Source organism: Aquila chrysaetos, chromosome 16, assembly GCF_900496995.4.
Source record: "Aquila chrysaetos chrysaetos chromosome 16, bAquChr1.4, whole genome shotgun sequence".
NCBI lineage: Eukaryota > Metazoa > Chordata > Aves > Accipitriformes > Accipitridae > Aquila > Aquila chrysaetos.
The window spans coordinates 6,648,592-6,664,414 of NC_044019.1; the positions used below are offsets into that span (position 1 = coordinate 6,648,592).

The 15,823-nt window shown below is 50.9% G+C and overlaps 1 protein-coding gene across 11 annotated transcripts in view; it reads right to left on the minus strand.

Moving 5' to 3' along the window:
* Positions 1–6,854, minus strand: part of PUM1 (pumilio RNA binding family member 1) — a 78,047-nt gene extending 71,193 nt beyond the window's left edge. For 9 of the 11 annotated variants that reach the window (XM_030038355.1, XM_030038346.1, XM_030038350.1 and 6 more), the window contains exons 1-2: positions 6,723–6,854; positions 2,150–2,523 (exon numbers count right to left, since the gene is read on the minus strand). In XM_030038355.1, coding sequence (XP_029894215.1) covers positions 2,150–2,512 — 363 coding nt within the window. In that variant the 5' untranslated portion in view covers positions 2,513–2,523; positions 6,723–6,854. Of the gene's footprint in view, positions 1–2,149; positions 2,524–6,722 lie in introns of those variants that run through there. The other 2 variants (XM_030038351.1, XM_041129387.1) reach the window with 2 other exon arrangements.
* Between the last annotated feature and the right edge of the window lie 8,969 nt (positions 6,855–15,823).

Below are 15,823 nucleotides of genomic sequence, written 5' to 3' on the forward strand. Positions count from 1 at the left end.
ACACAAAGATTGGTTTAAGGATGCATACTGAGTGCAACGCATCAGGACTATGTGACAAATACATTACAGCCAATGCAAAAACCACCAGGAAGTAGAACAAGTAAGGTCCCAATGTTAATTGTATTATAGTGGGTATTTCTCGAGCTACAGATCACAGAACACATGGGGGAAAAACAGTGAAAGCACCACACAGAACCTTGTGAGCTTAAGCCTGCAGGCATATTTTGTCCATACAGCCTTCTCAGAAGTTTTCTACCTCCAAAGAATACATGACTTATTTTTTAAAAGTTCATTTAAACTAGTGTAAGCTAATGAGGTTTTTGTCTTCATTAAGTGGTACACTCATTAATATAACTTCATTCAAGAAGTTACTGAAGAAAAATCAAGCTGAGGAAGAGCAACACATCTACTGACATGAGGGCGAGTCTCAGTGACAGGTAGGATTCTTCTGTGCGAGTGAAAGTTTAAGTCTTCTGGTTATTAAAGAATGCAGTAAGAAAAGTTCAAATACCAGCGCAATTTTTAATGACCACAAGGTTTGGGTGTCCTGTCCCCGTCCCCCCATCTCCAGTGAGTTTTGTTGTCTTTGCTTTTATGGATTTTCAGAGAAAGAGCGATGAAAGTGTGAGCTGGAGGAAAAGAGGATTGAGAATTTCATGATGTTCATTTTAATTCATTAAGTCATCTTTCCACAAAATGTCCAAACAAAAGCAGTCCCTGCCCAAACACCTCCACACCAGACTGCATGATAGTTTTTATTTGAAAAACTTAAAAGTTGCAGCCTTTCAGTAAGAAAAAATTTCTTACTGTTTCTTACACAACTTACAACCACATTAAGATCTCTTCCATCGATGTCTCTTGAAACAAGTTTTACATTTCGTAACTAAAAACTTGGATACTTAACAGAAAAATTACATCTCATTTCAATGCAGTTATTTCCTTTAAAGTTAACTGAATAGTTAATACTTAACTAAATACTATGTTTCCACATAAGGGAATAACTACAATATTCTTCTGGCTGCTTAGTTCATATTGCAGTATTTTATGCCATTTTTCTTCCAGAACAAATTGACAGGACACTTGGGTTTACTTCTTTGGTGATGTACACACTGACTTCAGCGAGGTTGCAAAATTCACTGCAATGTTTGCTTTTAAATGGTCCCGATGGCAAGACATCCCCTGGGGAAGCACAGCAGAGGAACAAGGGCTTGTTCGCTTTTATTTGAAAAACTAGAGGCAGGAGATATTCATAAAGGTTGCAAAAGCTTTGTGTCTGCTGCTCTGACAGTATTTGTGGGAATCATTCGTTTTTAAAATGTGCTTACACTTAAGTTCTGCTCCTTTAGAAGAGGAAGCACATCTCTTCCTTTGACGAGTTACTTAGAGGTCACAGACAGAATGCTAGAGTGAGTCATACACCCATTTAACTCGCAACACATCTGACAATGCAACTACTGAAAAGACTTCTAGTAAACACTACTACAGAGACACATTTTGGCCCACTACCCTTTTAGAAATGTTATGTCGATGTAAGAAGTTAGCTGTGTTTCTAAAAGCACTGTTCCATGACATTCTTAAGGCTGTTCTCTTCTCAGTTCAGCTAAGCACATTAATAGCACCTTCCCCTCCCAATTATAACCAGAAAAACCCAAACCCAAAACCCCAAAACAAACAAGCAAAGAAACCCAGGAAAACACATTACCAGCAACTTCCAGAACTGTGTTTTTCAATACTGGGAATGGTAAAAGCCCAACCTACATGCATTGGCAGTTTTGTAATACCATTACATAAGAATTATTTAACTACAGCAACAGATTTGAAAAGCAGCAGCACTCACTGCTACGGTGGTTCACACATCAAAAAAAAAAAAAAAAATCAATAAAGGGAATGATAAACTTTGCAAACATGCATTTGACTGTCACAGAGAGTGGATTGCGATTTCAACACCCTCAAGAGCAGAAACGTTTCAGCTTATAGCTACCAAGGCACGGCAATCCTGAAAAGAGAAAACAAAAAGTACAACTATTGCCATTATCCAATCACACAGTAACCAGCTTAAGCCTTAAAAAGTGTCATTAAAAGCATCTATCATAAGCCCGATGCGTTCACGTGTTGAGTTTGGAAACATTGAACTTTTTTTTATTTTTACCTGATGTTCTGCATGAATGTTATCCCCAGTAGGCCAGCGATGTTTGCTGTTATTATAGCCGCCTCCACCACTTCCTCCTCCCCCAAGCTGCTCACCATGCTGCCTCTGGAAGAAGTAATCCACCATAGCGTCGTCCTGGGAGCGGCCTGCAACTCCTATGGATCCAGGAACAGGACTGGAGTGTGTCCCTGCTGCAAGCGCCTGATTTGCAGCTGGCTGTTGCTGAGCCTGGGACCCTGTTCCAGATGTCAATACAACAGGCATGTTGGGATTAGCTGTATCTTGAGCGTGCTGTTTCAGGTGGGGGCTGAACGAGTCCTGCCAGAGTACTGCTTTTCTCTTCAAAACACACGCAACGCTCATTCCACCAACACCTACGGGGGGGTGAGGGGAAGGGGGGAGAGACGGCGAGAAAGAGAGAAGGAAAACATGAAATCCTTGCAGCTTCAGCTTTACGTGTTAAATAACACACCCATCTTCACACTGGCAGGGAAACATCATGATGCCAAATATGACGCCTTTTAACACAGTTATTTGCTCCATTAACCTAGCAACTAAAATATCACATAAAAATGCACGCTAGCCAAAAATGCCACATTTTGTGCTGCAAAGTGTTATCAGTATATGCATGATTCATGTAAGGTGCCCATTACACTGAAATCAGAATGCCAATTTATGCGATGGACAAAATACCAACTGGAGTGCTGCCACAGAAAATTGCTAGAAAAAAGCCCCCGAAAAACCCGGTGGAACGCAAATTACACCATCAGTGCCTGCCGTGCTGTTTACACCTGACAAATTGCGAGGCAGATCTTCAATCAATACACAAGTCCCACTGTATCACGATGTGTTCACTCAGTCATGCAAAACATCAAGGCAACAGGTTTTGGTTTTTTTCAAATGCAAACTTAAAATACTGGATTTCTGCTTATACAGTTAATTAAGTCCCAAACACAATGTGCACTCTTCCTGCAAACTCCGAAGCTGGCTTCAGTCATGAGATGGTAAAACGCACTGGCATGTTTTGTACGAGATTCCCTGGAGAAAAGAGCAGCTAACCTCTCGGTGCCTGGGATCTCGGCAGAACCTTCCAGAGCCAGAGCAGCCAGCAGTGCTGGTCCCGCTGTCGATGGCACCAGGGGAAAGCTGGTCGTGGAAACCATCCAACACTGAAAATACCCCAAATGCTTTGCACACACCCAAAATCATCTGCGTGCAGGACAACTGGCAGACTAGGCTGACAGCAACTCAATAATTTACTATCCCCCCAAATATTTTGATAGCATCCCAGCAGCACAAAAACACACAAGTTTGTTATTTTAAGACAACATTATCAGCTGATCCCGAGAGCAATAAAGACATTACACATGTGAATAGAAAAGTGTTTTCCCCCATTATGTAATCTCAGCCAATGCAGAGCGCACACACAAATCGAATTTGTTTTCAAAGGCATGGTATAGTCAGAATTATTATTTTTTAGAAAGATTGCTAGTTTATGACTTCAGTTACCTAAATGCAACCCCACAAATACCACAGAGAGTTACAAGGATGAAACTGGGGCGGGGAGGGGGCAGCCCTTATGGACTCCCACCACAGCTGCATACCAGCACAAGAATGCTTTTACTCTTGTACCTTGGTGGCTGTAAACCTTGGCCCTGATCCTGACAGCAGCTCCAACAGCCTGAAAGGCGGCTGTGTTTCCTCTATGCTCATCATAGTAGTTTTGAACTACAGTCAACTACTACAAGCAACTTCCAAGAACAATTTTCTAACAGTGGAGAGAGAAACTTGACACAGAAAAAAACCCAAATCCTATCTTTCATCAAACTTAGTCAAGTTTGTCCCACTAATTGCGAACAGTGTTAATATTCAGAAGAAAATGACTAAAAGAACTGCAGAGAGAAGATTTTTTTTTTTTAACTGCACCTACAACATGCATTTGTTGACACACACACACAGCCTCCACGGCCACATAAAGAAGCAACTCTGCAAGGCTTTTTATATATTCAAAAACCTTCACAACTTAAATACCAGCAACATTCAACAGAACTACCTCCTCTGTCTTTCAAAAAGTCTGGAAATCACTACCTTCCCCAAATACTTCATAAAACACTGTGACAACACCAGATATTACTAAATCTTCACTGATTTTTAAGAATCCAATACTGCAATTTCATGGCACTTTCCCATTAGTTTCCCTTTAATAAACATTATCAAAATCCTTCAGTAACATGAAATGAAGCAATAAAGCTCCTCTATGCAATAAGAAAAAAAAAAAATTAAGTAATTACTGGTAAGAAATTCACATACCACCAAGTTGGGTTATATATTAAGGGCAGACAATGAAATCTGAGCAGCCTCTATGAAAGCAGGTTACAAGTAATCTTGGGGCAGTCTTTAAAAAAATTAGAGAGAGATACTATGAATCCACAAAAAGTTTCAAGTATCTATATATTGTGACAAGCCCTGTTTCCAGTGGAAATACCAGGAGGTACAAAGTTGTGGGTGGAAGTCTGCACAGCCACAACCTTACTTCCCTCCCCCAAAAGGCAGCGGACTGCAAGGCCCCTCTGTTCACCAACACAAATTCATTTCTAGTTTAATTTGCACACAGATAGTTAATAACTGCGTTACTGTAAAAACCGGGGGTTTTTTTGAAACTCTAGAAAATCTCAGCAAAGGTATTATGAAGATGTGCAGAAGTGCCTCCTGCTCCCAGACGCTTCCTCTTTCGTTTAATACAGACAAGGCAGCTCCAAACACAAGAGAAAAACTTGGCAAAGGCGACATTTTGAAAGGGAGCAAAGGGGAAAAGAGCATTCTGGGTAGTTCAAGTGTAGTTCCAAGACGTGTTTTTATAGAAATGCCGTGTTAAATGTAGCGGACAGCTGAATCCTGTCATTCAAAGCACACAGAGCATCAGAAATATGTTAAGTCACCTACACAACGCACATTCACGAGCTAACTGGCAGCTGCAAGACTCGCCGCTGCTAATGGCTACTAGGACCCTTTTCATTCCCAAACTCTTCGTAAAAATACATAATAAACTTTTTCTAGGTAAACCATTTGCTGGGAAGAGTTACGTATTTACAAACAAAGGCTTCTACATGGCTACAAAGCACTCAAAGCAGACAATTCTCCTCTTCCCTTGATAAAAACATAGCATGTAAATAAATTGCTCTGTGTTATCATTACAAGCAAAATACTTTAGATTATGGCAGGCCCCACAAGCAACAAAAACTTCGGAGACATCCCCAAGCAAGTTTTAAGCAGAAGTGGCAACAACGCTGAATAAAGTGGCTTTAATCCGCATAGCGCACAGCTACGCGTTCAGAGCTTCACCGCTCTTATTCAATATTCCTCTAAAAATAACAGATCGTATTAAAAAATTAAGGCACCATGAGATCCGCGTTTGAAAAAGTTCAGTCACGAACTAGAAGAGAGTTTGGGTTGGGTGGGTTTGGATTTTGGTTTTGAAAGTTAGACTGGAAATTAAAGCACAGCCATTGTTCACAAGCTGTGTGGCCTACAAGAACTTTTAACGTTAAACCTTGTGTTTTCCTGAAAACCTGGGGAGACGCAGCAGGAAGCGGATAAATTGATCACCGACCGAGTTGCTTAAACCAGAGTTAAAACATCGTAAGATAAATTCTACCCCTTACCCCACCTCCCTCGCTCTTAATAAAGGAAATTCCTTACTCATGATCTGTCTAATAAAATCTCTGCTCAGAACAAAGTTATTAAACATTGACCAAAAAAAAAAAATTTCAGAGTATTTCTCAGGTTGAGGCAAGAGGCAGACTCTTCAAAATACAAGCATGCAATTAAAAAGGGCCAAACGCCGTTATTACCCGAAAACGAGATAAAAACAAGGAAGAAAACCACACAAACACAAAAACCCCAGGGTCACCCAGCACATCAAAAAGTATTGTCTGCGTTTTCCTTCCCTCCCACTTGAGAGGCACCGTCCCTCTCCTCTGCCAGGGACACCGCCCCCCCCCCAGCCCCGCCGAAGACCCCCCCCCAAGGCCGGGGGGGGACGGGGACCCAACCACCCCCCCCACACCAACGCGGGCCAGCGCCGGGCCGGGCCCCCCGGGGCAACAAAGCGGGGCCTCGGCCCTCCCCGGCGGGTCGGGCTGGGCCCCCCCCGGGGAGAAAGGGGAGCCCCGGGGGGGGGCCCCCCGCGGCGGCCCGGGCCCGGGGGGGGGCAGGCGGGGGGCGCCGGCGCCGCCCGGCCGGGATGGGCCCGCGGCCTTCCCCCCCCCCCCCCAACAATAACACCCCCCTCCCTGCCGGCCGGGGCGCGGCGGCGAGCGGCCGAGGAGCCGCTCACGGGAGGCGGGGGTCCGCTGAGCCCCCCCCCTCCTCCCCGGTAACAATAGGGGCCAGGCCCCGGCCCCCGAGCGCCGACAAGGAGCCGGGCGGGAGAGCCGGGCGCAGCGCCCCGCCGCCGCTCGCCTTCGGGGCGGCCTGGCGCCGCTCCGCCCGGCCCCCCCACCAATATGGCCCCACCGGCGGCTCCGCTGAGGTGCGCGGCGCGCCGGGGGCCCGGTCCGGTGCCGATACTCACGGGCGGAGCGGTAGGATGAAGACGGATCTCGGCCCCCCCCCAGGCCGCTCGCCGCCTGCCTCTCCCCCTGCCTTTCACTCCGACAACATGGCGGCCCGGCGGGGACGGGCGCCGCGCTGCACGCCGGGAAGGCGAGGCCGCTCCAAGCGGCGCCGAGCCGCCGCTCCCCCGGCCGGGCCGGGCCGGGGCCGGGCCCTGCCCGCGGCCCCGCGGCCCCTTCTCCCCCCGCCCCCGCCAAACCCGCACCGCGCCGGCCCGGGAGCGCAGCGCGGGGGGACACGGGCCGTGCCCGGCACCCTCCTGCGCGTCCCCTCGGGGGTGCCGCCGCTCCCCGGCCAGGCCCGGGCTGGGTTGGGGCCAGGCCCGGGCCCAGGGGCCTCGGGCTTTCAGCGTGACCCCTTCCCCAGCTGGGCTTGTGGGGCGCAGGCCGTACTCAGCCCCACGCTGCTGCCATCAACGCTCCCTCGGCTAACGGGGCTGCGGTTGAGCCCCCCACACACACACCGCCGACACGGCTCCCGGCCTTGGCCACCCCCAGGCCTGCGCTGGGCAGCGGGGAGGCCACCAGGCAGCCGCCAGGCCCCCTGCCCGAAACAGCAGCCATCCACCCGGGGCCTGCTCGCACAAAGGCTATGAAGAACTGCACCAGAGGCACGACGCGCAGCCGAGCGCAGGCTGGGAGAACGGCTCTTCCTCACCCCGCGCCTTTACAAGCCCAGCACCAGCAGCCAAGCACAATTTTGGGGTGCTTTCCCTTCATATCCCTCCCCCCGGCTCCCCTTCCCCACAAAGCCAGGGCTGTGGAGAAACTACACACCCCAGCGTGCGCCGCTCCGGCGCCGGCCAGGCTCTTGGTCTGGACATTAAAACAAAGCGCTGTACTCTGGGAGCAGTAGTTTCTGCAATACCACCTCCATGTTAAAGGGGCAGCTCGTTTGGGAGCAGCCGCGGTTGATTTTGTGCACCCTCCTGCATTGGGCTCCAATGTTTTGGGGGGTATTTAGCACCTGCACTTGTTGCTTAGATGTAATATCTTGTCTCCCTCTCGCCCAGGCAAAAGAACCACACACGAAAAAGGGGAGGAAACTTGCCCATGCAGGGAAGCGGCTCGAGGCATGCCCTCACACGCATGCAGAGAGCAAACAAGCAGCAGCCCAGCGCAGCGGCTGTAGAGTTTCAAAGGGCTTCGTCAGCCGACGGGGTCCTGCAGGCCGCATGGGCCTCGGCGAGAGATTTCCCTGAAGTCTGAGCTTTCGTGGGTGAAGCAAGCAGGTTGTGGTTTCAGGTACAAGAAGTTACTTCAAGCCCGGTTTATCACAGTCATTAAAGCACAAGCAGGGCCGGATCCAGCTGAGATCTGGCTGCGTGGCTTGCATCCATTTTCTCCCCAAAGGGCTGCTGGGGTGATGGGTGTCTCTGCTGCCACGCTGCCTATTCCAGGTGCCTGTGCCACGACGGAGCGTACAGCCCAGCCAGCCAGGGCTTGCGGGGAAGTGGGGCTTCACCCTGGCCAACCTCCAAAACCCTGGGGAAATACAGCTCGTGGGTGCAGCCTTGGGAGGTGCTGAGTACCCCAGGCTGGGCATGACAGGAGACCTTCAGGATAAATGGTTAGCAAAGACTTTCACTGCTCATGGCTGTTTTTTAAGCCAAATTTTGCGTAGCCACCCAAAGCTTTCTTTGGCCAGCGCTGGCGCGGCTTATTTGACCTGGCAAAACCCCACTATGCTAAACTCAGCTCTGCTGGGCTGCCGCAGCAGCATGTTGCACAAATGGCTGTGTCGCACTTGGCATGGCCCCCCCTGCCCTTCTGCCACGCAGCCCTGCAGGGCCCTGAGCACCCCACAAACGGCTGCGGCCTGGATCCTGTGCAACGAGTAGCTCCTGTTAGCAAGGCCTGGCTGCCTCCAGGCTCTCCACTGGAATAGGAACATCAGCAGTTTCTTCTGGCGAGCGTCCCTAGTGAAGATGCAGCTCATTCTGCTGAGCTGCACTGCCTTGTTACAAGGAAACTGCCTCGGTGACACAGTCAGTCCATCAGAAGCACGCTTGTGTGGTGATGCCGGATCAGTTCTCCACCTTCCAGCTGGTAGAGGCCCGAACCCAGCTCTGCTGTGCCATGGTGGACCATGCAACATCCCCAGAACACCACCGCTGTGAGCAAGGCCAACCCCATGGCGTAGCGGAGATGTGAATAGTGAAACCGTGTTGTCTTGGCACTGGAGCAAATAAATCTGTCCAGACACCCTTCTCCTTTGGTTGAATTCTGCAACATCTCCTGAACGTCCCGGGCTGATACAAGATGTCAGTGTTGACTTTTGGGTGACAAATATTTGAGTTGCAAAGCATGAGAGGTCGGGAGCTCTTTCCCACACCATGTCCTCACTGTGGAGCCTGGGGGAAGGAGGGTTGGCAAGTTCCTACCTGCTTCTGCTGGCCAGCTTTTGGGGTGCCGTGCTTGCAAACTGGCAACCTCAGCACCCCACCTTGTTGGTGGGGTTGCCTGTCCCCAAGCTATTGTGCTGGCAGTAGCACAGAGGTCCCTGAGCAGCACTGACCCTCTGCTGCAAGCCAGAGATAACAGCTATGCCGCGGCGGGTTGCAGCACACACCCAGGCTGCTTGCTGACACTAGAAACATGGTTTGTGTTAATTATACCCAGGATAATTACATTTATACCAGTATAATGAGAGGGGGAGGGAAGGAGTCCTCCTGCGGATGAAGTATTAGTGGTTAAAACCCACTTATGCCAGTTAGTTTATTCAGTTTAGGAAGAAAGGAGCAGAGAAATGGCACGTGGGGACATGCAGCTCTGTGGCTATGGGACTGAGTCGGAGTTTGGGTCTCACCTCCAGCACCTCCATTCCTCCCACAGCCACTTCTGCCTCCCGCTGCTGCAGTCTTCTCTCATGCCCTTCAGACCCTGCCCAAGCTCCCAGCTTGTTGCAATCCGTGGAAAGGCTCCCACGGGGAGAACATGCTGTTCCAGAGACTTTGGAGCCAGGGCAGGCAGAGTGGGAGGAAGAGGCAGCGCATGCAGTGAAATAACTTCCGTCTCCATGGGAAAAACTTTCTGGAGGTGGAAATGTCCTTCTGATCTTTGTTGCACCGTTGGCCATCAAGGGCAGCCCCAGCTCCCTGGCCCTGGCTCACCCTGTACTACTCCTGGCATAAGTTATCCCGGGCTTCATCTTCAGTCTACAAAGACAAAAAAGTGCCTCCAGAAGGTGATCGATGTCCTCCTAACCGTCGAATGACTCGCAGGAAGCACCTTTCTCCCTCCATTGACTACAGAAGGGGCTTCAGTCAACTGCAGTCTTCATTAAACATCAAAGTTACACGTCCAAAGCCAAATGCCCAAATCCAGACCCTCCAACCACGCTCTGCCCAGACACTGTTCCTGGTGGCATGATGCCCAACACCGCAGTATCTTCTCTTTGAAGGAGCCTTCTAACTAAGAGCAAATAAACCAAGTGCTGCTGTGATTCATACTCCTCAGAGCAGAGCTTCTCACAGCTTGACGGAAGAGGCACGTGCACAGGACAGGGGATTCAGCTGGAAAAGAAAATAGATTGAGTGACTCCAGAAATCACAGATGAGTGGCGTCAGTGCTGCCCAAGCCAGACCTGGCTGTCCCAGCCTTGGAGAAGTGTAGAGAGGTCCAGCACTTTTATTTCAATGACAGCTTGGTCTCTGAAATTAAAAGCCAGATGGGAGGAAAGGGCGTCTCCCCCTGCTTGTGCCAAGTTCTTTAGCGGGGCAGCAAAATTTCATTGGCCACCAGAAAAAAAAAAAATCCACTGAATTACTTGATTTTTTCTAAACCAAGGCAAAGCCTGCTGACATCTTCATACAGGATACTTTCAAAATGTGCCAGCTTGACCAAAAAGCTTTAAGAGCCAACTACATCATTCAGCTTTGTCATGGGGACAGTGTTTCATCAAACCCCATTGCCTTGAGACAAAAAGTAACGACCAGCCCCACAGCTGGGCAGCTTTAGTGCTTGTTCATGAACACAGGCTGCGTGCTGACCCATCCATCGCTCCATCAGCTGCTTTGCAAAGATGACCAGAGACCTCAAATGATGGACCTTCCCCAAGGGACCTTCCCTGTGAGAGCCCAGTCCCACATGCATGCATATGCAGGGTACGCACGTAAATGCTTTCTGAGCTGGACCTGTTGTCATCAGTGGACCTAGATGGGAAACATCCCTTTGTCTCTACAGCAGCTTTCAGTGATCAGATAAAACCATGGTTTTCACCAACACTTTTCACCTACGGGTTTCCACACTCTTGTTGAGAAACCCAACCCAGACGTTTTCAGGAGTCAGCAGCCAAGTGCCTAAAAGCGGCTAGTGAAATGTTGCAGTTATAGCAAGCTGAAGGAAATTCTGGCTGTGGACCCACCTGACAACAGTAAAGTCTGAAAGTTTCATTTTGGCTGGAAAGACACTTTTTCTTGCAAAAATACACCCCCATAAAATTAAAGTGTTTAAGCAACTCCCACCCATCGGCTGTGCTTAGGGTTGTATCGAGCCCGACACAGAGTCCCCGATCCTGGGTGCAAGGACAACAACCAAGCAACTCTGGGTGATGTCTTGAGGGTCATTAACAACAAATCCCACTATTTCCTCTCTGTGTGCAGGAAGGCAGCTGGCAAAGCCATGCCATACATCCCATGGTTAGAAAACAGCCATGCCAATGCCCTCCTTCACATCCTGGCGATGTCCTCTGCTGTCCTCCCTCCCTCTAGTTTGCCATGGCTCACTGAGCGACCACAGAAGACAGCCAGAGGCAGGCAGCAAAAAAGGTACTGGAGAAGTGGAGATAAATCCAGGATGGATTTATGGGATCCAGAGTGGGTTAAATCCAGGATGAGAAGAGACACACAGGACTTCTTCTCACTCTTATGGGGTCAAGAAGGTATTTTCCTCAGGGACCAAGTAGCAAGAAACGTTTTTGGCAGGGTCACTAGCACACCGGGCTGAGTGTCATTGGGAAGGATCCTTGAGTGCCCCTCTGCCACATCACTGATATAGTCTATTAATAAGATGGTAATTGAGAAACCTACAGAAAAGCAGCCGCACAAACTACTGACAGCAGCTATAAACCAGGAAAAGGAAATTCTTGTTTGTTTTTTAAACCACATGGGTTTTCCCCCTGGACCTTGCTGCTGAGACATGTCACGGCAGCGAGGAGCGGGACTGAGCCCTGTTCCACGTTCCTACCTTTTCATCAGCCTTTTTGACTCCCACCAAACCCTGTAGGGACCCAGACACCAGAGCTGCAGAGAAAACAGGAGCTGTGATTGATAGATGCTGATGGATAAAATAAAGGAGTGCTTGGGGTATGAAGAGCTGTTCTCTCCCGAGAGCCTTGTGGGCAGGCAGCGCTGCGCTATGGCGGGACAGCAGTTGGGTTGAGTCCAGCCCTGGGAGCCGATGGGATCCAAAAATTCCTACAGCTTAGCAAAGCAGCTGCAGGCAGGACAGTTCAGGTGGTGGCACTTTCTTCCTGAGAGGGAGGTGGTGGCGGTGTCCCTGCTGAGTGTGGGCTGCTGGGCAGGGCTTGGTTGATACCCAGCTGGAAAGGAACTGGCAGGCTGCAGGGCTGCTCTTGGCCAGTGCTGGCCAAGTCGTGGCGGAGACATGGCCCTGCTCAGGGCATCCCACCTGCAGCAGCTGTCCCTCCAAACGTGTCCCAGGTCAGCCATAGCCTGGGGAGTCAAGGGATTGTACCTATGTGTGGTCTAGCTAGATCACCCCAAAATCCAAGCTAGATCCTTACACCTACCCACCTCCCTTCTTTGTGGGCCCCAGGAGGGTATAGACATCCACCAGGCGTAAGGGGATGGGAGACAGGGGTCCCTCCACTATTGATGCCCCATCAGTGAGGCAGGTAAATGCTACCTGGGGACATTTCACGTCTACTGGTGGCATGTTGTCCCCATATGCTGTCACTGGTAGGAACGACACCAACTCCTTGGTGGGTGCTTGTGAGATGCCCCTTCTTGGGGATCATCCCCCACACCGTGTCTCATCCTGATTTCTAATCATTAGAGCTCCAAAGCAGGAGGCTGATTAAGCTTTCCAGCTTGTTTGTTATCATTAAATATATCAATGCTGGATTTTCTCGACAGGCAATTACATGACTAAGCCATTTGGAAGCTTGCTACCTTCTCAGACTGCATGACTTCTTCTTGCAGGCCCATAGCCTGATTGCGTTTCGCAGGGAGTGATTTCCTACCAGCTCCGTGTTTCCCATTTGCATTGCATCAGCTCTTCCTTGGCGCTGGAAGATGAGTGGGACGGATGCTCTGACTTTCTCCTACCTCTCTAACATCTCCAGAGCCAAGCTGGGCTGGAGCACGGCATTGAGACCAGCAGATCCTTCCTCTGCAGGCAGAGCTATTTATTGGAATATGTATATATTTTGGAAAATATATATTATTACTGGAAGTGTATAGACTGCATATAGAGGCAGAGTCACAGGACAGCAATGCTCAAATAGGAACAAGGGGATGAGTGATGACTTTGCAAGGGGCTGGTTGCCAGGTTTTCCCAGTCCCCAACCCCACTTCTTCTCTGCTTCCAGCTTTCCCAGACCTTATTCCTTGGGGCTTAAGTTGTCCAATTTGCTCTTGTCCTTGTCACCCTGGAGAGGGTGACAACATGCTACTGCTGTCAGGCTGTCACAGTGGCCTCCCGGGGCCCTCCCCAGGGCACAGCTATCTGCACGCTGCACATTCAAGATGAGTTTCCTGTTATGTTCCCAGTTAAGAAAAAAACAACCCAACAAATAGTCACGTTCAGAAGAACATCATCCCAGCTGCCGACTCATATGCTCAAATTTAGGAAATACCGGAGTTACAGTTGCCTGCGCAACCTTAATTCAGCCCCCTTACACACATGCTTTGCAATCCAGTCTTTAATTACAGGTTTGCAGACAAGGTTTTTCCCATGGCACCTGTGGCCCAGTTAGGGCTGGCTCTGCCCCAGGGCAGAGCGATGGGGGAGGTATGGATGTGGGACCCCCACGTCCCCTCCTGCCCAAGCTGGAAGGAGCGTGCAGCGCGAAGAACAGAGGTCTGATGCTTGAAATGCTTTTGCTTTTCTTCTCTCTCATAACCTGTGCAATTTTGCTAAAATCCAGTGTGCTACAGGAGGGTTTGCTGAGCAAGAAAGGGTGAAGGTGGAGCCTCTCCTCTCCCAGCTCCAAACCCCGCTGCCACCAGCATCCCCCCCAGACTCCCTCGCCGCCACCTCCTTGAGCTGCCCAGGGCTCCCTGGCTGCCTCCTCCCTCCCCTCCTCTTGCACAGACAGAGACCTTCTGTCAAGCCGAGCTCCACGCCATCCCTCCGCCCACGCACGCCTTTGATTTGGACACTGCGATGTGCCTGGGTGCTGGGTGGAGGCTGCTTTTCTTCTGACTTCCTCCTTGCAGAAGGCAGCCCGCTGGCTCTTGCGGCTCTGCCTAATGCAGGCAGCTGCTCCTCCTGCCTGCCTGCTGCAGCCCAGCCCAGCCTGGGGTGACAGCCCGGGGACCTGGATGCCTCCTGCCTCTACTTGCACGTCCCCATGTGCCGCGAAGCTCCACAAACCGCTCAGCCCAAAGGCAAGGGTGCTTTGCACAGCGGGGAGCTGGCTGGGGAGCAATTTGCGACCGACAGCTTTGCCAGCGAAACCTCCCAGCGTGGCTTGTTTTACACAGAGGGAGGCCTGGGATTTACTGGGGAGCCAGAAATTATGTTTCTCAGGTGGTGGCTAAACCCACCCCAGCGGTGCCTTGCCCGAGCGGTGTTCGACTCCTATGTCCTCTGTGCACCGGAGCTTGCAGGGCCATCACTACGCTTCCCAGACGCAAGCTCCCAGCTCCTCACCAGTGCTCCTGGTTTGGTCTTCATTGCACAGATGGGAGACTCAGATATACCTGGCTTAGAAGCTTAATTGCCCTCGGCATAATTTGGAGGCAGCGAGCCCATGCTTAGAAGGGCTGATTCACCCTCTGGACCTGGCCCTGCTCCTCCTGTGAGGCTGGAGGGAGCCGAGGGCAATGGAGCAGCACCCAACAGAGGTGCCTAACGTGGGTGACCCCAGGTTTCAGGGTGGTGGTCACCCCTTCCTCGGGGTGCCCGCTTGTAGACCAGGATTTGCCTGAGCAAAGCTGCAAGAGGTGTCGACAGGAGCCAAGCTTTGCACACACAGAGGGGTGATGCATTGCAGAGACCTCGGAGACGTCTGGTTTGGAGGGTCCTGAGCATTAGCTGCACGTTCAACCAACCCCAGGTGGTCATTTACCTGTTATTCCCTGTTCTTGCACCCGTCTTGACTGTAATGGTGTGGATTTACTCCAGATCACACCCAGGCATGGTGCTCATGGTGACAAAGGGACATGCATCCTTCTGCCAGCCCTGGAGCCACCATCCCTGAGACCTTTCCCACACACTTTCCCTGCATGGGAGGTGATGCACAGTGGTTACAGCTGGTTGCATCTCCATTACCTTCACATGCAAAAACCCACCTTTCTGGCTGTGCAGCAGGACTGGGTTGGAGCCCAGAGGGGTCAAGGGGGTCTGCAGGGGGAGTTTGGGAAAGCAGCTCCACCGCATGCATGGAGAAGGCCCTGGAGATGCAACCAAACTGCCTGGAGCAAGAGCCACCGGTGCCAGGAACAACACAGGGAGTCCCATGGCAACAGGGCAGGGAGACAAGTTCGGGGAATGGTGTAACAAGGCTGGCACCCGCCTCGCTTGCAGGAACAAAATGGAGATTTCCTGCCCGGCCAGCCGCCCGTGCCAGCTCCTACCTTCCCCTGTGCCTGGATGTGTCCCCTGTCCTGCCTGCCATAGCACTGGGACTGGCATGCTTCTGGCAGGAGTCCTGGCACCAAATCCCTTGCAAACTCCACCCTCATTGCCCCCAGCATGCCTTGGCTTTCCCCTATGCATTTTTGGCTCCAGCGCTGGCTCCCAGACACGCTCTGGCCCATCGTCGACCTCTTCTTGAGGCTCTGGAGCTAAAAGCCAGCTGATCTGGAGCTGGGTCTGTTGCAGGACTGAAGCATGATGTTCCAAAGGTATCTTAGCTGCTCTTCTGGGGAGT